The sequence below is a fragment of the Passer montanus genome, unplaced genomic scaffold (genome assembly GCF_014805655.1).
Source record: "Passer montanus isolate IOZ18808 unplaced genomic scaffold, ASM1480565v1 scaffold36, whole genome shotgun sequence".
NCBI lineage: Eukaryota > Metazoa > Chordata > Aves > Passeriformes > Passeridae > Passer > Passer montanus.
This window is the reverse complement of record NW_024368374.1, coordinates 8,238,861-8,262,248: the sequence shown is the minus strand read 5'-3', so window position 1 is coordinate 8,262,248 and position 23,388 is coordinate 8,238,861. Positions and strand designations below refer to the sequence as shown.

General features: G+C 42.0%; 2 protein-coding genes across 2 annotated transcripts in view; one reads left to right on the top strand and one right to left on the bottom strand.

Moving 5' to 3' along the window:
• Positions 1-5,980, top strand: part of DHRS12 (dehydrogenase/reductase 12) — a 44,837-nt gene extending 38,857 nt beyond the window's left edge. The window contains exon 10 of the mRNA XM_039716732.1: positions 3,924-5,980. Coding sequence (XP_039572666.1) covers positions 3,924-3,928 — 5 coding nt within the window. The 3' untranslated portion in view covers positions 3,929-5,980. The remainder of the gene's footprint in view (positions 1-3,923) is intronic.
• Positions 1-23,388, bottom strand: part of WDFY2 (WD repeat and FYVE domain containing 2) — a 61,286-nt gene that overhangs the window by 2,966 nt on the left and 34,932 nt on the right. The window contains exons 3-11 of the mRNA XM_039716727.1: positions 22,291-22,364; positions 15,374-15,428; positions 8,572-8,722; positions 7,027-7,139; positions 5,989-6,115; positions 4,003-4,108; positions 1,304-1,405; positions 512-642; positions 64-172 (exon numbers count right to left, since the gene is read on the bottom strand). Coding sequence (XP_039572661.1) covers positions 64-172; positions 512-642; positions 1,304-1,405; positions 4,003-4,108; positions 5,989-6,115; positions 7,027-7,139; positions 8,572-8,722; positions 15,374-15,428; positions 22,291-22,364 — 968 coding nt within the window. The remainder of the gene's footprint in view (positions 1-63; positions 173-511; positions 643-1,303; positions 1,406-4,002; positions 4,109-5,988; positions 6,116-7,026; positions 7,140-8,571; positions 8,723-15,373; positions 15,429-22,290; positions 22,365-23,388) is intronic.

Here is a 23,388-nt window from a genome sequence, read left to right as displayed (position 1 = left end):
CAGCCACACGGGAGAGGGAAGGGAAATGAAGTACAGGAGCTAGAGCACTTTCCTTGCTCCTACCTTAATAACCTTGTCTGTCCCCGAGGTCAGCAGCCATCCCCTGGTGGCATCGAAGTGTACGTGAACAATGTTGTGCTTACTGTCATGGAAAGTAGCCGTAGGCGCCCGCCTGAAGAAAGAAATCCAAAAATCAGCAAGAACTGTTACTGCAGGATTTCCCCCAAAAATATTATCTATCTATTGAGGAAAAAAGTATTTGACTGCTGCTGTTAAGCCATTAATTCAGCAACCACTCTGTAAACAGCACTTTGACACTTTCTGGTCTGAAAGGAACAGGGCTGAGGGGCTCTCTATCCCTCCTGGCTTTGTCTCCTCCTTATCCTGCTGAGAAAGCCCAGGGACCACCGTGCCAGGCTGCTCCCTCCTGGAGCCCTGCACCCACCCAGGCCCTTCCATGTGCAGGAGTTTCCCCCGTTGCAGTGCAAGGCAGCTCAGTGTCCACACTTACTCCTCATCCGTTATGGACTCGTGGCAGCTGTCGCAGACCCTCACTTCGAACTCGAAGCCCATCAGCGGGATGGAGGAGCGCTTGGAGCTGCATTTCCCACACACGGCTTTCCCGCACTTCCGGCAGTGGTGCTGCAGGAGACAACAGGCAGAAAGGCATCTCAGGCCACAAACCCAGACCAGGTCACTGCTCAGGTCCACTGGCTCTTCCATCTCACTCCAGCAAGACACGACACAGCTCAGCTCTGGCCCAGACACCCCATTTCTCAAGTTCCAGGAGCACCTGCAGCACTTCTACACCCCTTTAGTACAAGTCTGCAGTCTGCAGCCTCTGCTGCTAGGCGGGAAAACACAGCAGCATGTTTCAAGCAGACCAATAAGCCTTTCCCAATACAGCCTGAGCAGGATTTATCCAATGTTTATCCAATATCATTGAAAACAGCTTTGGTACCAGCACAATCTCCAAAAATCAGCTATAAACTTCTTTCATAATTTATTTGACTAACAATGAGCAAAGTCCCCCATGGCTAAAGTCACGGAAGGCCCCAGATGTACTCAGCCCAAGGCCTATTACATGAATTTGGTATTGGGATTGATTGGAAATAAAACAGTGTGTTCCCTTCAACCACAAAATCAAGCCACAGAGGGGAACCCACGGTCCCACCCCTGAGCACTCACTGGAAGAACAAAGCGCAAATTCTCAAAGCTTTAGGGGGGAAAAAGGTTACGAGAATCCATTATGAGAGAAAAGCCTAATAGCACCATGTTAACACACTGAAGGACACATACAAACCTGCCTGAGGCCTATTTTCTTACTGTCCCACATCTGCTTGAAGTTCCAGAAGAAAGGCTGGTCACATTTTTGACAGGAGTCACTATCCAGCCACTCCGGGGTCTGCAACACACACACACACAAACACAAAGTGGAAGTGAGCAACAATCAGAAACACTTCCAATGGAGCCTAGAGGCAAGACAAAAAGATGTGTTGTGGTGTGGCAATATGGCCAGCTCAGCTTGATTTAATATCTCCATTTTCCCAAGGTGCCATTTTGACTGTTGATGATGATGATATTTGTTCCCTGGGATGTCTTTTTTGGCTTGGCTTTGAGCTTTGAAAGACATGGGAGGAACAGTTCTCATCCAAATAATGAAGAATAGTTTGATAGTAAGACCACAGAAACAAACCAATTCAGGAATGAAACATATTTTGTTATATTTGTGTGGACATGTGGACGGCATTTACCATCTGCTATTGCCTCTGGTGGGAGCCGGAGTCAATTAGTATTTCCAGTAGCCAAGCAAGTCATCTGAAGGGAAGGAGAAGTTATGGGAAATGCTGATTTGTTGGGGGTTTTCAATTCTTTCATTCTTTAACACCCTAAGAGGAGTTCCTGCTGTCAGAGGTGCCTGTGCTACAAATCACACACAGGGATGAGAAAGATGTGATTCACCTGAATAAGCCAAACCCAAGCTCTTTTCCTTCGTCAACCCATGAGGTTAAATACACACTAAATATTGTTTAATACTTTGTGAGGAAGCACTATTAGCAAACTGCAGTTGTCTTGTCAGAGCCACTGGTTTCTCACATGCTGCAAATTAAAATGGCAAGAAACACAGCCGAGATAAAGAACTAAAAACAACAGAAAAACCAGGCAAAGGTAAGTTAAGGATGGATTGAGACCCTCAGCTCCCAGGATAACTTTGACTCCCAGCAATAAAGCAATCACATTTCAGATTCTTCTGCCCGTTATTTTGAAGGCAGTTCATTCTGCTGGGGAAAAGCCTTGTCTTTTCTACCCACAGCAGTCTTTGTTTTTAATGCCTACACATTTACATCTCTGTGTATAACTTTCCATCTCTTGGGCATTTGAACACTACAGACAAAGATAACATTTTATTTGTGACAAGTAACCACTTTGTAGTCAGACAGCTTTTTAAAAATTCAGTTGAAAATAAAGAATCAAGGGCTAAAATGGCTTAGGTGACTCTAACACAATCTCAATAATGTGGGAAAATCTGATAGCAACAAAATGAGTACTGAGCACATATTACATGGAGAAAATCCTTAAATAAGAGCAAAGATACAGAAGACAAAATCCAAAAGAAAATGATCAAGGACCCAAAACCAAGGTTTGATATTAAAATCTCAAAGATTCATGTTTTAGGGGTGGTTTAGCACCAAAAACACCCTGTTGTGCTGGGTGACAAGACAAGCCCACATAGCTATAGTCTGGGAAAGCTGTGCACCATTAGCACCTGCTGCTTGGCCTTTATTTAGCTAATAATATTCCTTCTTTATATTTTAAACCAGCCTTCTCACAGCATTCTTGCCTATTTGGTGACAAGCCAATCTTAACCCTTACTGTAGCCTTTTGAAGGCAGCAAATAAAGGTTTTCATTTCTGGATGTTTGAGCTGCAGCAAAAAGGAAACATCTGTTGGGAAGGAGGAAACTGCTCTGCTTTCGTTTCAGTTTAGGAGCTGATGACATACTTGGCCCCTGGATTAGCAATAAAATAGAGGCAACTGGAATGCTAATTCACATTAAAAAGGGAGCTCAGTCTCTGCCTATGCCTACTTCAGTAGTTTTTTTAAATCAAGTTTTCCACTTAGCGTTTTTTCTTCCTCAAGGGAGACACACTCAATCCATGCAGGCCACAACTCTTGAGAACCAGCAAAGCTGGTGAAAGCCCATGCTGCCAAAAGCCTTCCTCTGACCTACCCCCTGCAGGAAGAGGGCACAGGTTTGCTGTGACTCATGGCACCAGGGTTTGCCAAGCTCCTAAGCAGGACTGGTGCCTGACTCAGCCAGCACAGAGCTCACTCCCCCCTCTCTGAGTCAGGGCTCAGAAATTGCCAAGTGGGGGCTGCTCCAAAGACCCGGGGAGCATTTTTGCACCTGCTTACATTTGTTGGCCATGAAGCACAAAAGCAATTGGAATGTGTGGGTGAAATCTTACTGTCTGGATCAGCAAAGCCATCATTTACCCCATTTCTATGTGGTTACACCAGGGGGAAGCAAGACTAAGTAGCAGGTGAGATTGAAGCCTTAGTTAAATGTCCACTTATCAAGGAAAAAAAAATGCTGGGTTGCGTTTTCCCAGAGATGACCAAGAGCCTTCTTGTTTTACTTTTTTCAAACCAAAATGAATCAATCAGTCCATCCATTTATATCTGAACTGCTATTTCTCATGACATGCTGAAAAACACAGCAGAGCATCTCAATATCCTCCTAACAGAATATCTTTCAGAGCAGTAATGTAATGAGCAAGAGCAATTTAGCAGCCTATTTAATACAAATTTCTGCCAGCCGATTTCCCCTGTACCGTATTATCAAAGGCACGACATAATTGCTGTAAAACAACTGGAGCATGTCCAGAAACGTTTTTAAACCTTGGAATGATCTTGTTTAGGTTGAAAGCTGCACATTTTAGAAAGGCCCCTTCTTCCCAGGACTGCTTCAGACCAAACTGACAAGAACTAAGTATCTACCTCCTGCCTCTCAACATCCATGTTCCAGACGACGATTCCCCCATCTGCACCACAGGAGATGAGCTGCCGAGTGTGGTGAGCATAGGAGAGAGACTGAACTTTATCACTGGGAAAGAAACAAGACAGTTAGCAATCAACCACCTATGGCTCCTGCACAAGTGAGCACAGAATATCAATAAAGCAGTACAAACCATTTGTTTGCCCATATGTTTCCCTCCACCACTCACTGCACATGGTATCCATCAGATGCAAATCAGTCTTTGCTGTCAGACTGGGACCAGAATGAGAGTGTTGCTCATCTGGGCAGCATCCACAAAGCAAAGACCTGTTCTGTTAACTGTTTTTGCTGTTCCTGGGATATAAGGTCCCAGCTGCACTGGGAAGCCTCAACAGGGTTGCAGCTTGTGAAGGCACATCTGGATGCATAAACGCAGCCCTGGTAAGATACCTTCTTGGCAGAATGTCAGTAACAACTTTGTTTTGTAAATCTGCAACATCTAGAAATGAATCACTGAGAAACTACTGAAGGTTTTCTTTTGACACTACCAAGCATAAGGAGTTTGAAAAATAATGTAGGAATAACACTAAATTGCTCCTAAGCCTTCTCACAGTAAGGTAGAAAATTTAGGGGCTTCTGTTTCTTCTTTTAATGAAAAAACAACATGGGATGAACAATTCAGCTTAAACTCCCAAAGGTGGGCTCAGTCCTTCATAAAAGAAAGAAATTCAGGCCTCATCTCAGGCTGTTTACCTGTGAACACTGGGAAACAAAAACTGTACAACACTGTTATGGAAAAAACAAGGTTTTGAAGACACAGGAACTGAACATACTGTGACAATAAATCATCCACAAGATTTGGTTTCCTTTGCTACCACCACTGGTCTTGTCTGCCAACAGAACTTGCATGCTAACACATTTATTTGTGCCTGTGGCTGAACCTGAAAAGGGAAATGCATTCATGGGAGAGTTTGGAACAACAGGGCCACTCTTCACAGTGCCTGCCTGCAGACACCAGAGGCACCATAAGGATGTGTAGGATGCTGTGTTGTACAGTTCCAGCTGACAGCCATCTCACAGATTAAGGTCCAGAGGCTAATTTCATCTTAGAACTAATCTCCACAGCAATAAATCAAGCAGTGATGCATTAGCAAGCACCACTGGTAGGGTATGAGGTTGATCTGGTAATTTCAGTTAGAGCTCTGCAGTGCTCTGAAATCCCAGAGGCATCCCAGCAGAGTGCAGCATCACTCAAAAGAAATGTATGAATATGTAGGAAACTGTTAGCTCAAAACCACCATGGGATTTTGTGTCTCCAGACCTCAGCCTGGCATGCAAGTCCCACATATATGCAATCCCAAAACTCTGAAATCAACTTGTTGCATTGCCAGAGTTAAAAGCTGAGGAGTCATTGGCAATAGAGCCATTCTGATGTATAATCGATGCCCAGCACACGCTTACCCATCTTCAAAGACACCTATGGCTATGTAAATGTACTTGCAAAGATGATGCCTCTTGGCACTGAGGGGATGTGAAGGCTGCTATGGTTAAAGGTAAAAACACATCACTTCCAATTCAGGCTGTAGGTGAAAGAGCACGGAGAAAAAAGGGATTAGTTGTCCAAGCCCGATGCTCCCTCTAGGGGAAGGAAAGACCTTGACACCTAAAACCCAAGAATTTCCCTGCAGCTGTGCTCATTTGAGGAGCCTCCTCTTTCCAACAAAGGCACAGGCTCTGGCATAACACTCAGGACTACAGATGTTGTGCTTTCCTTCACCACCCTCTGCAGACTCTTAAAACAGCCTGTGGGCCCAACACTGGAAAACTTACTATAAGCAAATTATTCCTGCTGTATACAGACCACAGGGAGTCACACATACAAGCTTGAGGTTTGTGAAGACTGTAACCTTTGGGCTGTTTGTTTCCAGATGTGGCTTCTGCATTTAGCTTTTCTCCTATAAAAGCAGGAGGAAGGGCTTTGAACATACTTATGTCCTTGCAGCTCGATGGCTGTTCCTTTTCTTCCTCCAATATCCCACATTATAATGGAATGATCAGAACTGCCTGAGAATAAAACTCGCTGTATTGGGTCCCAGCAGAGAGCAGTGACACCACCTGCAACAGAACACACACAGCAGTCATTTTATTACAGAAAGTGGAAGATTGGAAGGTAGCGAAATGTAAAGATACAACAAAAAATATGGAGTCATTAAAATGCATATGTCTTTGGCAAAGATTACGCAACCATGTGCCTTCCAGTGGAAAAATAAGAGTCTAGAAAAACCACTGAAACCCCATCCTGCTCTTCTGTGGGCACAGGGCTTCACCGCCATTTGCATAGGTGAATCCACTGAGCAGGAAAGTGTGGAAGAAGAATGGTCACAGTGGGAGCTACACAACTTTCCATTTCCGTAGTTTCCAGAAGGTTAAAAAAGAAGCAAGTGTGGAATGCTATGGGGATCTTCCCAGTACCCTAGCACAAGGACTTCTAACACTGCATTGTGCTACCTTGAGCTATTAGCATTTAGTTAGAGAGGAGGGATATGAAGAAACAATGCTGAGGAATGACAGCATTTCTTCTGTTAGATGGTAGGATCATATCCAGAGCTGCTCTTTTCAAAGGGTGATGGGTCAGAAGTCCCAGCAGGAAACAAGCATTTAGTGCCTCCAAGCTGTGCCTATTCCACTTGGGATGAAGTGTCTGCCAATACAAATCTTGCCTTTAGCAGCATCCTTTCTCCCTCCCAGAACTACCACAACTTGTTCAAGTCTCACTGCTTTAATTAGCAGCTACTGATTGTGGCATTTTTGGCCACAGATGTATTCTGCTCAGAACTCTGATCACTCTTGTTTTTACCAGCACAGCTTCCCTGAACTGCTGGAACAGATCCAGAGCTATGTCCCTTCCATGCTAAGCACTGACACAAGCCATCCTAGTGTATCACAGGACAGTCAAACCATCATGATGCTGAGCACAAATGAGGACCTTCCTGAGCACCTTTCTGAGTCTCCTCCTGAGGCCTTACCTGTGTGTCCTTTAAATGTGGTGACAAGGCTGCAGGACTCTTGCTCTAGTTTGAGGATAGTCACTTGCCCAGAATGGTCACCAACAAACACATGCCGGGTTTCCACATCAAATCTGAAGGATGGATGCTGAGGAAAACATATTATTTACACAAGCTTTGCATTCCTTTCATGACTTGCTAATTCTTTTGACATGAGTATACTGCAATCTTGTGAACAGTGCTCCAGTCTCAAGGAGGTATTGTAAGTACACAAGAGTGTACTTTCAGGCACCTGTTCACCTTAATAATATTCATACCTGTTCATACCAATAGTGCAGTATCCCTGGGTGAGAAAAAACAAGACTATTCTAGGACAAAATTCATGGTTTGGTTATGAAACACCATTGAAGTAGCCCTTCACCATGAACATAAGTGTCTCCTCAGGCTTTGTAACTTAAGTGCTAGAGTTGGATGGTATCCACTCTCTCCCACTCAAAATTATACAAAGGAGTACTGATTTTAAGCACACAGGGCACTGCAGGACAAAAAAAAAATCCAAACCTGTTCCTGATTATGCCAAATATTTTTGCAGTATTTGCCAGTGATTCTCCCTTCCACTACTTCCACTGCCTCCACTGCCCTCCATCATCATAATCAGATGACCCAAATTAAATTCTCCTCCAAAAGTTTTAATCAGTCAAAATTGGCTGTTCTCTAGAGATATTTATGGAACACAGGGCAAATTCTTGCATAATGCTTTCAAAAATATTTATCAATAAATTAGAAAATAAATTCAGTCTTTTTGCCATTTAGATTGGCTGAATTATGAGATAATATAAAGCAAGTCAATCTTGAAACAATCATTTTCAGTCAGTATCACTTCTCATGAACTAGCAAAGCATGCATCATCTATACCACATACACTCTGAGGCATTAAAAAGTCTGTTTATGCTAACCCCAGTTTTCAGCCTAAGAGTTCATACTTTTCCATTTCCCTTTTCATTTGCAATAAAGCTGAATTAATATTTTTTTTATTGTCAGACAGCTGGGGCAGCTCTACATGAATAAGACACCTGAGTGCCATTTCTGGAGTAATTTAGTCTTTAGTTAACCCAAATTCCCAATACATAGTGAGCAGTTCCAGAGTGAAGGACAAGTGCTCATTATTTTATATTAAAGTAATTTAATTTTTACCATGCATACACACAGGCACTCTGACCTGATCACCAACCTACTTTTGCTACCATTAATTCTCTGAAGAAAGCACGCACTGCATGTTTAAATGAAGGCCCTATCCATATTTATTACAATAACAGACCACAATAGGTTGCAGATCACCCACTGTGGTGCTCAAAAATGCTTAGACCCAAATATGCCACAATGCATTAAGGAGACAGAGCAAGGAGAACTGACAGTTTTTTAAATTGGCTTTAAATAACAGTTTCTCTCACAAAACACTGAATCCATACAGGGCACAAAATTTGGAGGACAACTAGGCAACTGAACTGAAAGGGCTGTTTGAGTGCCAAAGAGCAGAGAGAGAACTGAGAGCTCAGCAAAGGATACTGCAGGCCGCAGGCGCCCGCGCTGGTGCGGTACCCGCCCAGGCGCTGGCCGCTCTCCGAACAGTGCCACGTGAAGTGTTTGTCTTGCCCGGTGCTCAACACCCACTCCATCTCCAGCACAAACAGAATCATGATGACCCTGCTTTGATGAGCTGAAAGTTAAGCAGACAGACATATAATCACATTGCAGAGAACATGGGGGCAGACAACCATTGCAAACACCAACTGCACCCGACTCCTCCACTCACACTTCCCTACAGAAGCAGCTGGTGTTTAATAATCCTGTTGACATCAGCTTCCATGGAAGCTTGTAAGGTCCCTGCTCTGCATGTGCAGCGTTTGCATGAGAAAGAGTGGAAGCAAGACTTAATTCATTCCATGCCTATTGCAGTCATTTATCTTGTACAAGAGCACAAGTCTCCCTTCCATCATTGTATCATCACTAAGAAAGCTGCAACTGTGGAGTGGACTTGGGCTTCCATTTAGACCTCTTTTGAGCTAGTTTTTTAACAGCAGTGAAAATGCCTACACTGCTGCTCCTCTTGCTGGATCTGGGCTGTGGTGCCCCAACAGAGCAATGAGTTACAGTAAAGGCACAATACTGCATCAAAGGGAAGCTTTAACATTAAAAGGTTACTGGAATAAAATTTAAATAAAAGAAAATATCACAGCTGTGGTAGATGCATAAAACAGCTGAAGAAGTAAGTTTCTACTGCTACCAAAATAAAGCCATCAATAGGTTTTCATCAAAGGGAATGCATTTTTGTTTCTTGTATGAATGATCAGTGGGCTTGGTCATGAAGTGCAGCCCTCCTGGCTTATTACTATTCTAAGGTGCAGCAACATGTGTCACACAAAATAGACTGCTTGTATTTGTTTGAGTAAAAGCTGACACAAAAAAAAGATTGAATATGTTGAGAAGCTTAAAAACCAGCCCCAAGCCTCCATCTGAAATGCAGAGAACCACCTCAGAACAGTACGGGAAGACTGCTGTCTGCTCTATACAAACAAAATAGACTGCTTGTATTTGTTTGAGTAAAAGCTGACACAAAAAAAAGATTGAATATGTTGAGAAGCTTAAAAACCAGCCCCAAGCCTCCATCTGAAATGCAGAGAATCACCTCAGAACAGTATGGGAAGACTGCTGTCTGCTCTATATATGCAGCGTATATGAGAGCTGTGTTCAAACACCACAAGGGAGAACTATCTGTAGGAAAGAAGTGCAGAGAACCACCTCAGAACAGTACGGGAAGACTGCTGTCTGCTCTATACAAATATGCAGCGTATATGAGAGCTGTGTTCAAACACCACAAGGGAGAACTACCTGTAGGAAAGGAGACTCCCAAGAGCCAACACTGGCCCTGATCCACACTTCTTTTGCAGACTGCGATTCCCTGAGCAGAAAAATCAATAAATGTATTGACACAGCTTGCCATTATGGTGACTAGCAGCTAAACCAAAGTGTCATGTGTGAACTGTGCCCAGATGCTTTCACCCTTGCCCATTAGAAGACCTCAGATTTTGGCTGTCATTTCCACACACTTTTAGATTCCAGACAAAAGGATGGGGACCATCCAGGAGTCACTTGAATTACTTCAAATAGATCCCATCTCCTCTCTACCCTTGTTTTCTCTGGGAAGAAATTCAGTGGCCCTTGTGTGGCTTATGCTTATCTTTACCCATCTGTTGCTCTCTCTGGGAACACCTCCACCAGCCACTGGAGTGCTGCACTTGGAGAGGGACACAACTGCTGCCACAGGCACCTCATGGGCTCACAAACATTCCAGGAGCTTGTGTGAACTATCAATGTCACAGACACACTGATGCATTTCCACGGGATGTGCAAAGCTGCCTGAGATCAGACTGCTCAAGGCCTGCCCAGGAATGCTTTCTCAGCATGTGGCAAATGCTACTGCTAGTGACAGCTCCTTGTGGTTTAAATTGGTTGTGAGGGCAGCTGGCACCACCCAACTCTCCTAAATCTCCTTCTACCTCCTAAAATTTCTAAAAGATGGGGCTTGTAATTTTTGATAGAAGTACTGCCTGTGGATGCTGAGGCAGCTCTTTCTGGCAAGTAAGGAGTAGACATTAAGAAATGGTACTTGACAAGATGTGGATGAGGTGTACATGACAGCTTTGCTTATCCTCCCTCCCCAAAAAGAGCATTCAATTCAGCACTCTGGTGTCCACCTGCACATATTAGCTGGTGCCACCACACACATGCTGATGGCTGATATATCTCAAACAAGTGAAAGTGCACAGTGTAGATCATCTAAGTACAAAAGCAAAGAGAAGACAAATGCAAATAGAAAGTGACTCGTTGTTAAGAGGGAATTTGACTCCTGTAAGGCTTAAAGAAGCAAAATATCAGAAGATTGGAAGCTGATAGAAAAGTAAGGAAGGGGTCTGGGCCCTAGGATTAACACAAGTTCAGCATCTTGAAGCATCAAGCAAGAAAAAGCTGGGCCTTCATCACTTGTATGATCACCATTTGTATGCAGAAAAAATGTGGAGCAAACAATTCCAAAGCTGCTCATTTGTAACAACAGCAGGATGGAGATGGAGGATGGAGTGTGAATGTGGTCACAGCACAGGAAAACTCTCAGTAGGCACCAGGCAAGAGCAGATCTACATAAGCCAGAATGAGAAGAGAGCCATTTTGAGGAAAAATCATGCTGTACAGAAGGGACAGAAGCAGCAGAGAGGAGAAGGGCACAGGCCCATGTGCAGCTGGAGGGTGAAGGGTGGCTGCTCTCCTCTATGAGAAAGCAGCAGCAAGTACTACACAAAGAGCAGGTTGGAGAGAGGATGGAAAGGCTGTGCCCAGAGAAAAGAAGCTGCAGCCAGGAGGTGCACAGCAAGATGTCAGCAAAGGAAATGGAAGGTCAGTGCTGTGCATAAAGGCAAAAGTCTGAGAAGCATGGCCAGTGCACAGCCACACAGTGCTGGGCAAGAAGCTGTTTTGAGGGGTTACAACAGTAAAATGTATGAGCAAACACCAAAACAGAGGTGGAAATTGCCAGGAAGAAAAAAAAAGCTTAGCATGAGCAAGAAAAGAAGAGGCTGTGTTTAGGGGAAAGCAGAAGTAAGGGCATGACATGAACTAGCCTAAAAGCAGAGGGCCAGAGGGACACCCTTGAAACAGGCAGGCTGCACAAAGCATGGGGCAGAAGCAGGTCTACAAATCTGGCTAGGCAGAAAAAGCATGTGTCAAATAAATAAATAAGTAAAGGACATGAACTAGCCTAAAAGCAGAGGGCCAGAGGGACACCCTTGAAACAGGCAGGCTGCACAAAGCATGGGGCAGAAGCAGGTCTACAAATCTGGCTAGGCAGAAAAAGCATGTGTCAAATAAATAAATAAATAAATAAATAAGTAAAACAAAACAAAACACTAAACCAGGAGCTGTTATCTCATTGAGAGGGAGCATGGCAGGATGGTCCAGTTGCAAGAAGCAGGGTAGAGAAGGCCATAAAGAATTGGAAGCACCAACAGCCATATGGACCAGCCTGTGAGGGGCTGGAATCCAAGGCTGCTGATGGGAGGGGAACGTTTCTTGGACGAATGTGGGAGGAGTTGCCCAGGGAGAGAGCAGAGGTTGTCTACACCTTCAGCTGGTGCTGTGACTGAAGAATGGGGATGATGATATGAGAGACAGACACACAATGAAAAAAATTAATTTCCCAGGGCATCTCAAATGACACTGACCAAATGCTTGCACTACTCCTCCTTATGCAAGGGAATGAGTCAGTGCCTGCAGGAGGCCAATGCCACAAGACCCACCTCGGAGTCCTGACTAATCCTGTGTCACATCCCCCATTTCTGCATTCAGATCCCTTTCAAGAAATAAGATTTCACAACTCCAGACACAGTGTTGCAGCAAAACCTCCACAGAGCATGTCCAGCCATGTACACTGCCAAGGCCAGGCTCCGTAAGCCCCCAGACCTGGCTGCACACCCCTACCAAGGCCAAAGCACAGCCTATCCATGTGTCATCCTTCTCTGTCACCAGAAGATCATTTGACCAACACATTCATGGCCTTTCAAGACACAATAAATGGTCTTTAATCACTATAGCAGCCTCAGCTATTTATAATAATGCCTCGTTGTGGGAGATGATCAACAGCCCACCAGTCATTGCACAAGGCTGACCATTTACAAAGCTAGCAAACACAAAACCAGCCAGCATGATTCAGCTAAAGCGACTTATTATCACTATTTAGCCACTTTGTAGGCTAAATAAAAGTACTTACTCCCCCTAAAATACTTTTGAAGAACATAAAGGTCTTACTTGAAAACTTTAAGCAAAACTTTTTCAAAGTAAGACTTTTAGCAAATGAACCACTAGAAGGCCACCACACCCAACAAAACCATCTGTTCCTTTTTAATTTTAATTTTTCCTTGCCCAGGGTTTTACCAAGATGCTTATGCCAACCCCAAAACACAGTATGGCCATGTGAAAAAGGTGCACTGCAGGCATAGGATTGTGGAGGGAATCCTACTGCTCCATGTGAGGAAGGTGCATCTCTGCTGGATCTTGATATACCTACCCAAAGGACTGCAATGCTCTTCCCTGCATATTCTCCCAGACAGCATGTTGAAAACGTGGCTCTTTCCCCTTTGCTGTGTGCCAGCTGGACTTTGGACCCTATGAGGCCACTGGTAAGCCCAGATCCAGTGCTCTGGTTGGAGGCAAATGTAGCAAGAGGAGCATCAAAGTGCCAAACACTGTGTGGGTCAGTGGAACTGCAGGATCCTGTGACTGGCAGCAGCTCACAGAGCACCTCACTTTTGCAATGCTTCCCCAGCACTCCTGACCTCCAGCAAGGGCCCAGGGGCCAGACAGATGGGTCACTGCACTCCTTCACCAGCACCTGGTGTGAGAGTGGAGAATCCAGGAGCATGTCTTTTTGGAGGGGGTGTGTGTGGTGGGAGGCACTGTGCTGTGGAGCAGCAGGCAGTCCCAGTTCAATGGCGCCCTAAAAACAGTGGGGAATCTCATTGGATTTTTTTATTTTTCCTGCCTTGCACTGTCAAAAAACTGTTCACTGCAATTGTGCATGTGTGTGCAGTGAGACACTGGCACAAGCTGTCCAGAGGAGCTGTGGATGCTCCATTCCTGGAAGTGTTCAAGGCCAGACTGGATGGGGCTTTGAGAACCTGGTCCAGTGGAAGGGGTCCATGCCCATGGCAGTGGGGATGGAACTTATTGATCTTTGGGGGCAGAACCATTCTGTGATCCTATGAAAAACCTTCCCATGGTGAGACAGGTAGGCTAGGAAGAAGGTGACTAGTTAGGAGTGTGGTCAGCTGCACCACCTCTCCACTGATGTTAGTGGACACTCATTAGAATCCTTTGCTCTCCAATATTTGGAGAATCTGAGCTCTTGGGTTTCCCCCCAGGACAACCCATGGAGGTTCTCCATGACATCTTCCTATCCAAAGGCCTCCTCTAATGTTTGCAACATATCTGGCATATTGCAGAAAGCCACAAAAAATAGCTTCCATTTTCCTTCTTTTTTCTTTTTTAATTTTATGAGAATTTTTGCCCAGACCTTCAGAGGGCTGTCACAGCTAACGGGGTTTTCTGAAGTACTGCCAAGAAATGCATGCCCCTCTTACAAAATTTTCAGCATTTTCCTTGAAGGAGTCATCAAGAAAGTTGTTCTCATGCATGTGTTGTTCTGCATATACAGAAGAAAATTCCTCATCTCACCGTCTTTAGTGCCACAACATTTAAATATGAAACTTAGCTGCATTAAACTTTGGTGACTGCAGAGCAGTCACAAATTTGGATATTAACACCTATACAGTCAGACTGCAGCAATCTTATTTACGATTCACATATATATATATTTTATCATCATTGGGTATTTTTCTTCATTTTTAAAGCTAAGAAAAAATGCAGGCATTCTAGCTTAATTTTACAACACACCAGACATTCATGAAACACTTACATGTTAGCCATGCTCTGCAAAAATCAAGATTCTCTTCATACCTTAAAACTCAAATGTTACAAAGTGATCCCCAGAGCCTCCATTTAGAGATTTAAACTTAAAATATATGAGTAAGAACATGTTTTAAAATGTATGTGAGAAATGTCAGGCTAACATGTCATAGGCTTCTATACAGAAACATAATGGTTAGTATATTATAAATGTTACCATATAATATCATACCACCTCTTAGTCTAACAGTAAAAAATATATAAGAATAAATTGTCGCATGTATTTGTTACTTTTATAAGAATACCTGTCCAAAACAGTGTCCTTTAGAGGTTTGAAAAGGATAAATAGCCAGATTTCTGAAAACATCACATTAGTGAACACCAGACTCTAATTAGAAAAGGTATGGCATAAAATATATTTCTCGACCTTTTACTAGGAGAGGTATTAATTGACAGTATTGTAGTTATTTGAAATTATAGTTACTGAAATATAACTGGATTAACCCCAAAAGCTTCATCCTTAAAAGATGGGTTAGTTCCCTAAGTTGTTTCAATAGATTGGATTACTGGAGATTGAAAATTAAAACTCCTATTCCCCAAATGTGGATGGTTTGCTGTCTACTGTGATATTCCAAATGAACATTAAAAAGGAAAAATAGAACATGAAACAGCTCTTTTGAAATTCTTATGATCTCAGAACAAAGCACAGTATAAATATATTGATAAAATCAGTATTTACGTAAGTTTAAAAAAAATCTATCATTGTAAGGGAAACTTTTCCATTCATACTCCTTAAGAAAACATTAACAAAAATTCATGACAATACAAACCAATTATCATGGGTCATGATTCTTACCCTGGTAACTTTTCACTAGTGTCATCTTGTTGTAATCTTCTGATAAAATGAACTCCTAAGGGAGGGAAAGAAAAAACAAAAGAAACATGGCTTAGAGATGTAAAGCATTTGATGCTGTTTACATTTGAATACTTTACATACATAAGCTCTACCTTCTTCACAACCACAGCCCTATCTATACTTTCAATAATTTTAAGTAGCTAAAAACCTAAATTATTTCACTTAAGACAATATTATGAGTACTTCTGAATGGAATGGATAAAAGAGGAACCATTAAAAAAGAAGTCAAAAAACGTGACAGAAATGACTGGCTGTGAGCTGAGGTGCCACAAAATAAGGAACCTGAGACCTGGTGAGCACCTGCTGCTCAGGACTGCCTGGGCAGAACCTGCCCGTGTGCACAGCTATGTGTGCCCATGTGTACATTTGTGTATACACATGTATCCAAGTGTGTGCATACACTACATACACCCCGACCTGAACATTCAGGAAACACAATACAAATATGTAAGAGACCCTCCAAATTGCTCAGTCCAGGCTAGGTACCAACAATACATCATAGGAATGGAATGCATTTCAGGTTTCTGTTTAAAAGCCTCTCAGTGCTTCAGACAAACAGAAACCCAAACTTCTGTGTCCAGACAAGAGCACACCTATAGGGATGGGCTCCGTTGTCTTGGTGCTGCTGTTCAACAACAGGCTCTGTTGTCTTGGTGCTGCTGTTCAACCTCCAATATGGCTTTTGCACAGGGAAATGTTGAGCATGGCAGCTAAGAGTCTGCATGGCAGCCTCAGCTCCTGGAAAAGTCCCAGGTAGTTAAACTCACTGACCACCCAGGTGCTCCTGCAGATTGTTTAGAAGAGGAGAGTTACTCAAAACTGGGAAAACAGAATGGCCACTACCAAACTCCTGTAAAATCTCTCTGGAGGAAACACCCAAGCCAAGGGTAGGCTTTGTAGCAGCACCACGTGAAATAGCTTTTAGAGAGCTGTCAGGTATCTATGTACATACAGTCACATATTTAGAGAAACACAAAGTAAATATGAAGGAGTGTAAAACCACATCATTTTAATAATTTATAGCAAACTACACAGAAACTCCCTGTGATAATCTGCCTAGAGGACAGAAGAAGTAAAACCTAACTCATTTAACCTGAAATAGGATGGGAAACTAAAATAAACATTACAAACACAAGATAAGCAAATTTGATAAACATATAGTTGTGAAATGTTCTTGTGCACATGCCAGAAGCACTAGAGAAAACTGGACTTCAGAAGCCTACAGACTGTGTTTAAGGCAAACCAAATGTTTAATGCAAAAGAGCAAAAGACATTCTACCCCCAACAAGCCAGTATTTCCTCCCAGTTTCCAAAGTACAATTTAAAAAAACATCACTCTGCATTTTCTGTTGGGTCACTGCAGGTAATCTGCCTGGCCATCAGCACCAGGATTATTCAAACACATCACATCTCCTGCTTGGCACCAAGGTGGAGAGGTTACAGTGGAACATCTACAGATCCCAGCTTCCAGAAAAACAAGTGTGACTGACTTGAGGCAGCTATGTATTCTGCTCTCTCCATGTTTCTGTTCATAAATTTGTTACAAATACATTCTCTTCAATTGCTCTACTTTATCTTCTTCTCTTTAATCTGCTCCAGCTCCCAGTAGGTTTCTCAGGCAGCTGAGGACAACAGTAGGGAGTGTTACTTAAACAGCAGTAACAAATAAATTATGTCATCTGGATTTCTATACCAGGGTCACCCTAGCTCTATAAACCACAGAAAGATTAAAATCTGCTATACCTTTCCAGCTACTAACAGGGGAACTTGTTTTCCTTAACCACGGCCTGAAGAATACTGCATCACTACATGGAATGTGTCACTACAAAGCCTATTTGAAGCAGGACCTTTTGCTAGAATGCTAACTTTCTGCTATTGTTACCTGAAGAGAAATTGCTCTAATTGCTGCAACATTTGATGGGAAGATATGTCTGCCTTTCCCACCAATTTGGCTGTCCTTGTCTCTGACTGCAGTGGCACGCAGATGCCAGTGACTTCAGCTGAGATGTAAAAAGTGGATTGCACTCTCACTTTTATTTGCATTTTTCTCTCAACAAATGTGATGTTGCCATTCTGTTTTGTGATCCAAAGAGCCCTACATTTTCACTGGAAGACTGAAAAGGCTTTTGAATATCTCCATTATAATACAATAAATCAAACATATGTGATTTTTAAGGTCTATCCAAGTATTGATTACTACTGTATTCTTTAATATAAATCACAGCTATGTACTATCAATACACTGCTCCATCCAAAATAAAGACAAATACAGTACAAGAGAAACACAGTTTCAGTTAACCTAAACACTGGATATTTTTTCCCCCAAAGATTTCTTGCATTTAATTTTCTTCTTTGAAAGCACATGATAATTTGAGATGCATTTTCTAATCTCTCTGCAAGTCTCCCCACTCCCCATTTACAATCTCTCATGTTCTTCCATTGCACTTATTGCCTTCTCCTTCTTCAGGCCAAATGCATGAATTGTGTCACTAGACAGGTATTTTAGCACAGGGCACCTTGCTCAAGAAATTCATGCCCTATTGCACATAAAATGTGTCACCTGCACTACAAAAACACCGACTGTATCACTTTAACATTGTACCAGCAGAAGCTGTTTTTTTATCCTTGCCTACGTAGATGTTTTGCTCCTCTCAGAGCTGCTGACGCTCAGTTCTCATTAGGCAGCTTCTGGCTCTTCTTAATGAGCTGGAAAAGCTGGGGTCACCTACACAGCTCAGTCAGTGCTTGTTAACAGAACAGAGAAAGACTTCTGAGTGCTGTGCAACCCTTTTGCACAGGAGGGGCTGGGACACATCAGAGCACTCAGGATGGTAAAACCAAACACCCTCCTTGCAGGGATTAAAAACAATTTCTCTGCCAAGATCACTCTTTATCCTTCAGAGGTGGTTGTGGAGCTACTTTACTACCTTTTTGTCATACTTAAAATGTTAATGCCCAGTCTTGCCTGTTTCAGGTGAGCTTATTATTACAACAGCAACTGGGTACCATTAAAGTCTTCACAAAGCACAAAGGAGAATTCTTGAAGACTGTCAAAATCTAGCTGTCCACTGACGTACAAAGACTCACAACTATTCCTTTATGTAGCACACCTCCTTCATACTGAAACACATACACCCACCACAAACTTCTCTTGAGCAAAAGACTTCTGTAAAATCTCATCCTAGAAATAGTATCAGCATCCTGTTTAAATAATTCAGAGTCCTTGGCCATGGGGCTGGGTGACATGGTCCAGGAACTAAGGAAGATCCATGCCTTCCTAGAGCTTCAGGAATATGCCAACTGATGTACTGCAACATGGAGAACTCTCCTTAAGCAACTGAATCCATTTCTGAGTTAATAAGCTTTATATATTAGTTATGTGTTACCCATGCACAGGCTAGTTCCCACCCTGGGGAATTTGCAGTCTCTTTGATAGATGATGCCATTTTGACAATGCACTATAGATCTCCTTTTAGGCTTGACTTTATCCTGTTAACACAAGTGACTGACTGCACTCTCAGGTCTTCCAGAGAATAAAAAAAAAACCTGCTTCAGAAATGGAAGAGAATGAAAACTCTTAAGTCTTCTGTCAGATACTACATCTATATCTGTTAGGGAAAAAAACAAGCCTCGATAAATAATGACAGCATTTTCACTTTATTTATTATATAATTTCATTTCATTTCTTGAGGTAAAAAATACTAAACTCCCCAGAACAGCAGAGGGGAAGGTTGTACATCAGCAGGTAGAGCCTGACTCAGTCTCAGGTATTCAAAATACTGTTAATGATCAAACCTGTAGACAGCTGCAAGATCAGATGAGGTGGAAGATGAATTTATCTTAATAAGTACTATCTCCAAGAACAAATTCTGAAGGGATTATTCTGGTGCCCTGTTGTCCTTGTGGCTCTGCTCAAAGCATGTAACAGCTTCATACAGACTTAGGAATGGTCAGCAAAAAAAAGATACATTTTATTCATCTTCAGCTACTTAAAAACTAAATCCCTCATTTCAATCTCCCCAAAAATGAAGGAAGAAATTTATGCCATTTCATAATGGTTTCTAGAAAAACTAACATGGGTATATCCAAAGACAATTCTTCTCTCCTTTACTGGCTGCAGAACCTAATGCTTAACTTTAGCTAGGAAAGGAGTTTTCATATGGATGAAAGAGGTGAGAAGTCTCATCTTGGCAGTGGAAATTTCCTGTGTATTGCAAGTGAAAGACCTTTCTTCTGTTTCTTGTGCTATCTTAAGAACCTTTCAGCCATTAAAGTATGTTTTTTTCCAGTTCTGACCAAGGAATTTATGTCCGGGATAAAGTTTTTTTGTTTCCAAAAGCAATTTCAAGCAGTCCCTAAGATGTCATTTCTTCTGAAAAAAAAAAAAAGTTTGCCAACTGTAAAAAAAGGAGATCACAGAAAGTTTGGGTTTTTTACATCAGGTGCCACCACTCTTCAAGCAAGATGCTAAACAATCTTTGCTCGAGATAATGGTGTGCTGTGCTGCACAAATGTTTGTGCTGAGAAATGACAAAGGGTTAAAAACAATCTCTTCTCTGTAGAAGCAGAACTTGCTGCTTTATTTCACAAAAGAGGTGGCCATACAAGCTCACCTCAGGTGGCTTTGCTGGAACTTCTTTCTGTGCCAACAGTGCTGCCTGTCCTTCTCAAAATGCAGAATACGCATTCCTGAGGTACCACACTTACAACCAAAATCCATACATCTTACAAAAATTTCACATAGAATAAAAAAGGTAGTTCCACTTTCTTATCTCCATTTACATCAGAAAGTACTTCCTTGCACTGTAAAAAAAAAAATCATTTGAGATTATGTGCCACTCATGACTATCAGCTCACAGTCCTTACCAGGAACCCTTTCTTTTTACCCCAAATGAAGGTACAGAATAATTGCCAGGGTTTTATTGGTATGGTTGGATAGTTTTTTGTTTGGCCCTGCATCCAGCATACACAAGTGTGCTGGGCATTACAGAAGTGCTAATGTGGAACAGCTGACTAATTCCCAAATATTTCAAGCTGCTCAAGCAAATTGCCGGTACTTTCCCTTTGAAGAAATTAAAATAAGGGTACTAAGGTCACCTTGCTGCAGTAAGTTCTGTTAATTTGTGGTCAACGTGCCCTGCTTATGTATTTCTATGCTAAACTAATCATCCTGGCTGGGCCCAGGAAAGAAAATTTATCCTCTCCTCAAGAAGGTGGTTGTAACCCACATTCAAGTACCTGGGGGTGTTCCCTACACCCCAGTATTTCTGGGATTTGATAATGGGGCTCCCCTTGTTCATCCATTCCCATCTCCACCACCTCTTGCAGCACATTACAATTGTGGCTATTCTTACAAGTAAATCGTAGGTTTGCTACAGATGAAAACATTTCATCCTTTGTACAAATTTTTGGAGTGCATTTTTTCCCTACCACACAAGTGCTTGCAGCTTACAGAAGACTAAATCAAGCAACATAGACAAGCACTTCCCCCCTCCCATATACTTGTATCCACAAGACTGAGAAAAGAAAAACCCAGCTTAGCAACAAATAGAATCTGCCTTAGATGTGGCAATACAAACCTATAAATATCCAAAGTCACGTGTAGGTTTATCACCTGCACATCTCATTTACCTTTTTTAGCTTCAGAATGGAAAATATTTGACCCCATTTACTCTGAAGCATCCTCTGACTCTTCAAAACAAAATGCCCCCAAGATGAAGGACACATCTCCCATCATGCCAGAGTATGTAAATACCTCATTTACACTTGCCTTCACATTCCTCAAAGGCCTGGTGAAAACAAAAGTGCCTAGTAGGACCAGCAAATTTCAGCTATTTCAGAGTGGGAAGGACAGAATTTCAGAGGTGCAGAGAATTCTCTGGAATCTGTCCCATCTCCTATACACAAAAGGAAAAATCTCCTACAGGCACACAAAACTCTGCTTCTAGGCATTAATAGCTTTATAGGTCAAAACCTTCACATCTTTGAGGGAGCTTGCAGGCAACAGCTAAAAGGGTCACATCTCTTTTCCCAAACACCATACTGGCTTTAGTGCAGACAGCTGCCCTTCTATCAGCCTGAAAACACTCATGCAGTTATAAGGCCCATAAGGCAGAGAGAACAGCAGAAAAATCTGAAGTGATGGTAAACTTATCTTAAATTGGAAGAGGAATCTATTGATGAGGCATGTGTGAAAAATACCTCTGACCCATGACTCTTCCAAAGTGATACAGCTTTTTATCCATCATCCCACAAGAAAAATCCGATTAATACGGTAAACTGCTACTCTCTACCATAGATCTAGCAGACACACTCCTCGTTTAATATCCTACTTCCTTTCCAGACATCTCTATCTCAGATGTTAATGAACCAAATCTCTCAGCAACCTCACTGCCAATTAGAAGCAACTCTTCTGGAAGGGAGAGGAAAACAAAACCTGAACTCTGAAGTTTGGAAAAGCAGATAGACATGGAACAGAAATCCACCTTCTGCCTCTAAGAAGATGATATTTTCCTCCTCTTAATTGCTGCTTTCAGAAAACTGTGGCATCATGTAATTAACAAATCACTTAAATTTAATAAAACAACAGCTGTTTTTCTGTGTTATTTTTAAAAAGATATGCAAATTAAGACAGTTTGTTGACTTGCCCAATAAATACTGTAAACCCCACTCAAACTCTTTGTGGCAGCTGGAATAAAATTTTTAATAATCTAACATTTTCTGTACAACAGATTTAGTTCCACTATCATTAAAAAGTCTGTCTCTCAAACACTAGGCAAAAATATTCTCACCACATCATCACATACATACTTCTCAAAATGCAAGCATTTCAACTAGAAATCTTTGGATGTACTTACTGAGATTGTACCATTGTCTAGACCTATGGACAGCCTCCTGGTTTCCGGGTTAAAAGACATGCATGAACATGGAGCTGAAAAAAATGAACATGTTGATGAAGTTAACAAAACTGCCATTCTCATTTTCTCGAAGTTCTGGAAAACCTAAAATTAGCTAACATGTTTTATGATGCCGTGCAGCATTTTGAGCTTTACCAATAGACAAGCATTAAAATAAAAGTGTTCTTGCAATTCATTTAACCCTATCCTGTTAGGACATGGAAAAATAGCTATTTCTTGCTCCAGTTCCTTTAACTTTTTTTTCTTACTAGTAATCTGTAAACAAGCCTCTCATATAAGAGGAATGGTGCTGCTTTGATATAAGAGGCACCTGACATTTCAGTATAAGTCAGAGATTACTTAGCTGAATAATTTAGTTTTTTACATTTGCCTGAACTGTGCTGACAATAAAACAAAACACTACATTATGTCAGAGGCTTGCATCCCATACCTGCAGTAAGAAAATTTCCCAGTAGGAATCAACATATCAACTAAAATTAAGGACTGACTTAAACTGTCCCCTACTGCAATTCCATCACAGACAGCACTATGACAGTATCACATACCATGGTCAAAATAAAAGTTTTTATCTAAAATTAGCCATTGCTTGGTTACATTGATATTACGCTAATAAATATCAGGATTTATCCTGACATTGCACACAAGATGGTCACAGTGTGCTCCCTCGAGGATCTGGCAGGATTTGTACCCAGGATAAAACCAGGTTTCTTTGCAAGAATTCAAGAGCTGTACTTGGTTTAATTTAAAAATTGTGAAGTTACATTCAGAAAGCAGGAATTGCTTTTACTACCCAACACAGCAGCATGCATTTGGGAATCCTGCTGTCCCAACAGAAACCTTCAGGAATTATTTTTCAGGAGCAATTGCCAAATGCAGCTAGGATAACAATAAGAATTATAAAGCTTCATAAACCATGTTCTTATGATAAATATAGAGTAGTCAGATGCACTTTTAGTTCTGCCTTTCCCCCCTCCTGGTTTCCACTGTCCGTTGTGATTGCTCGCATGTTTGTGTTACTAACAAGCCAGGAGTCCTCTC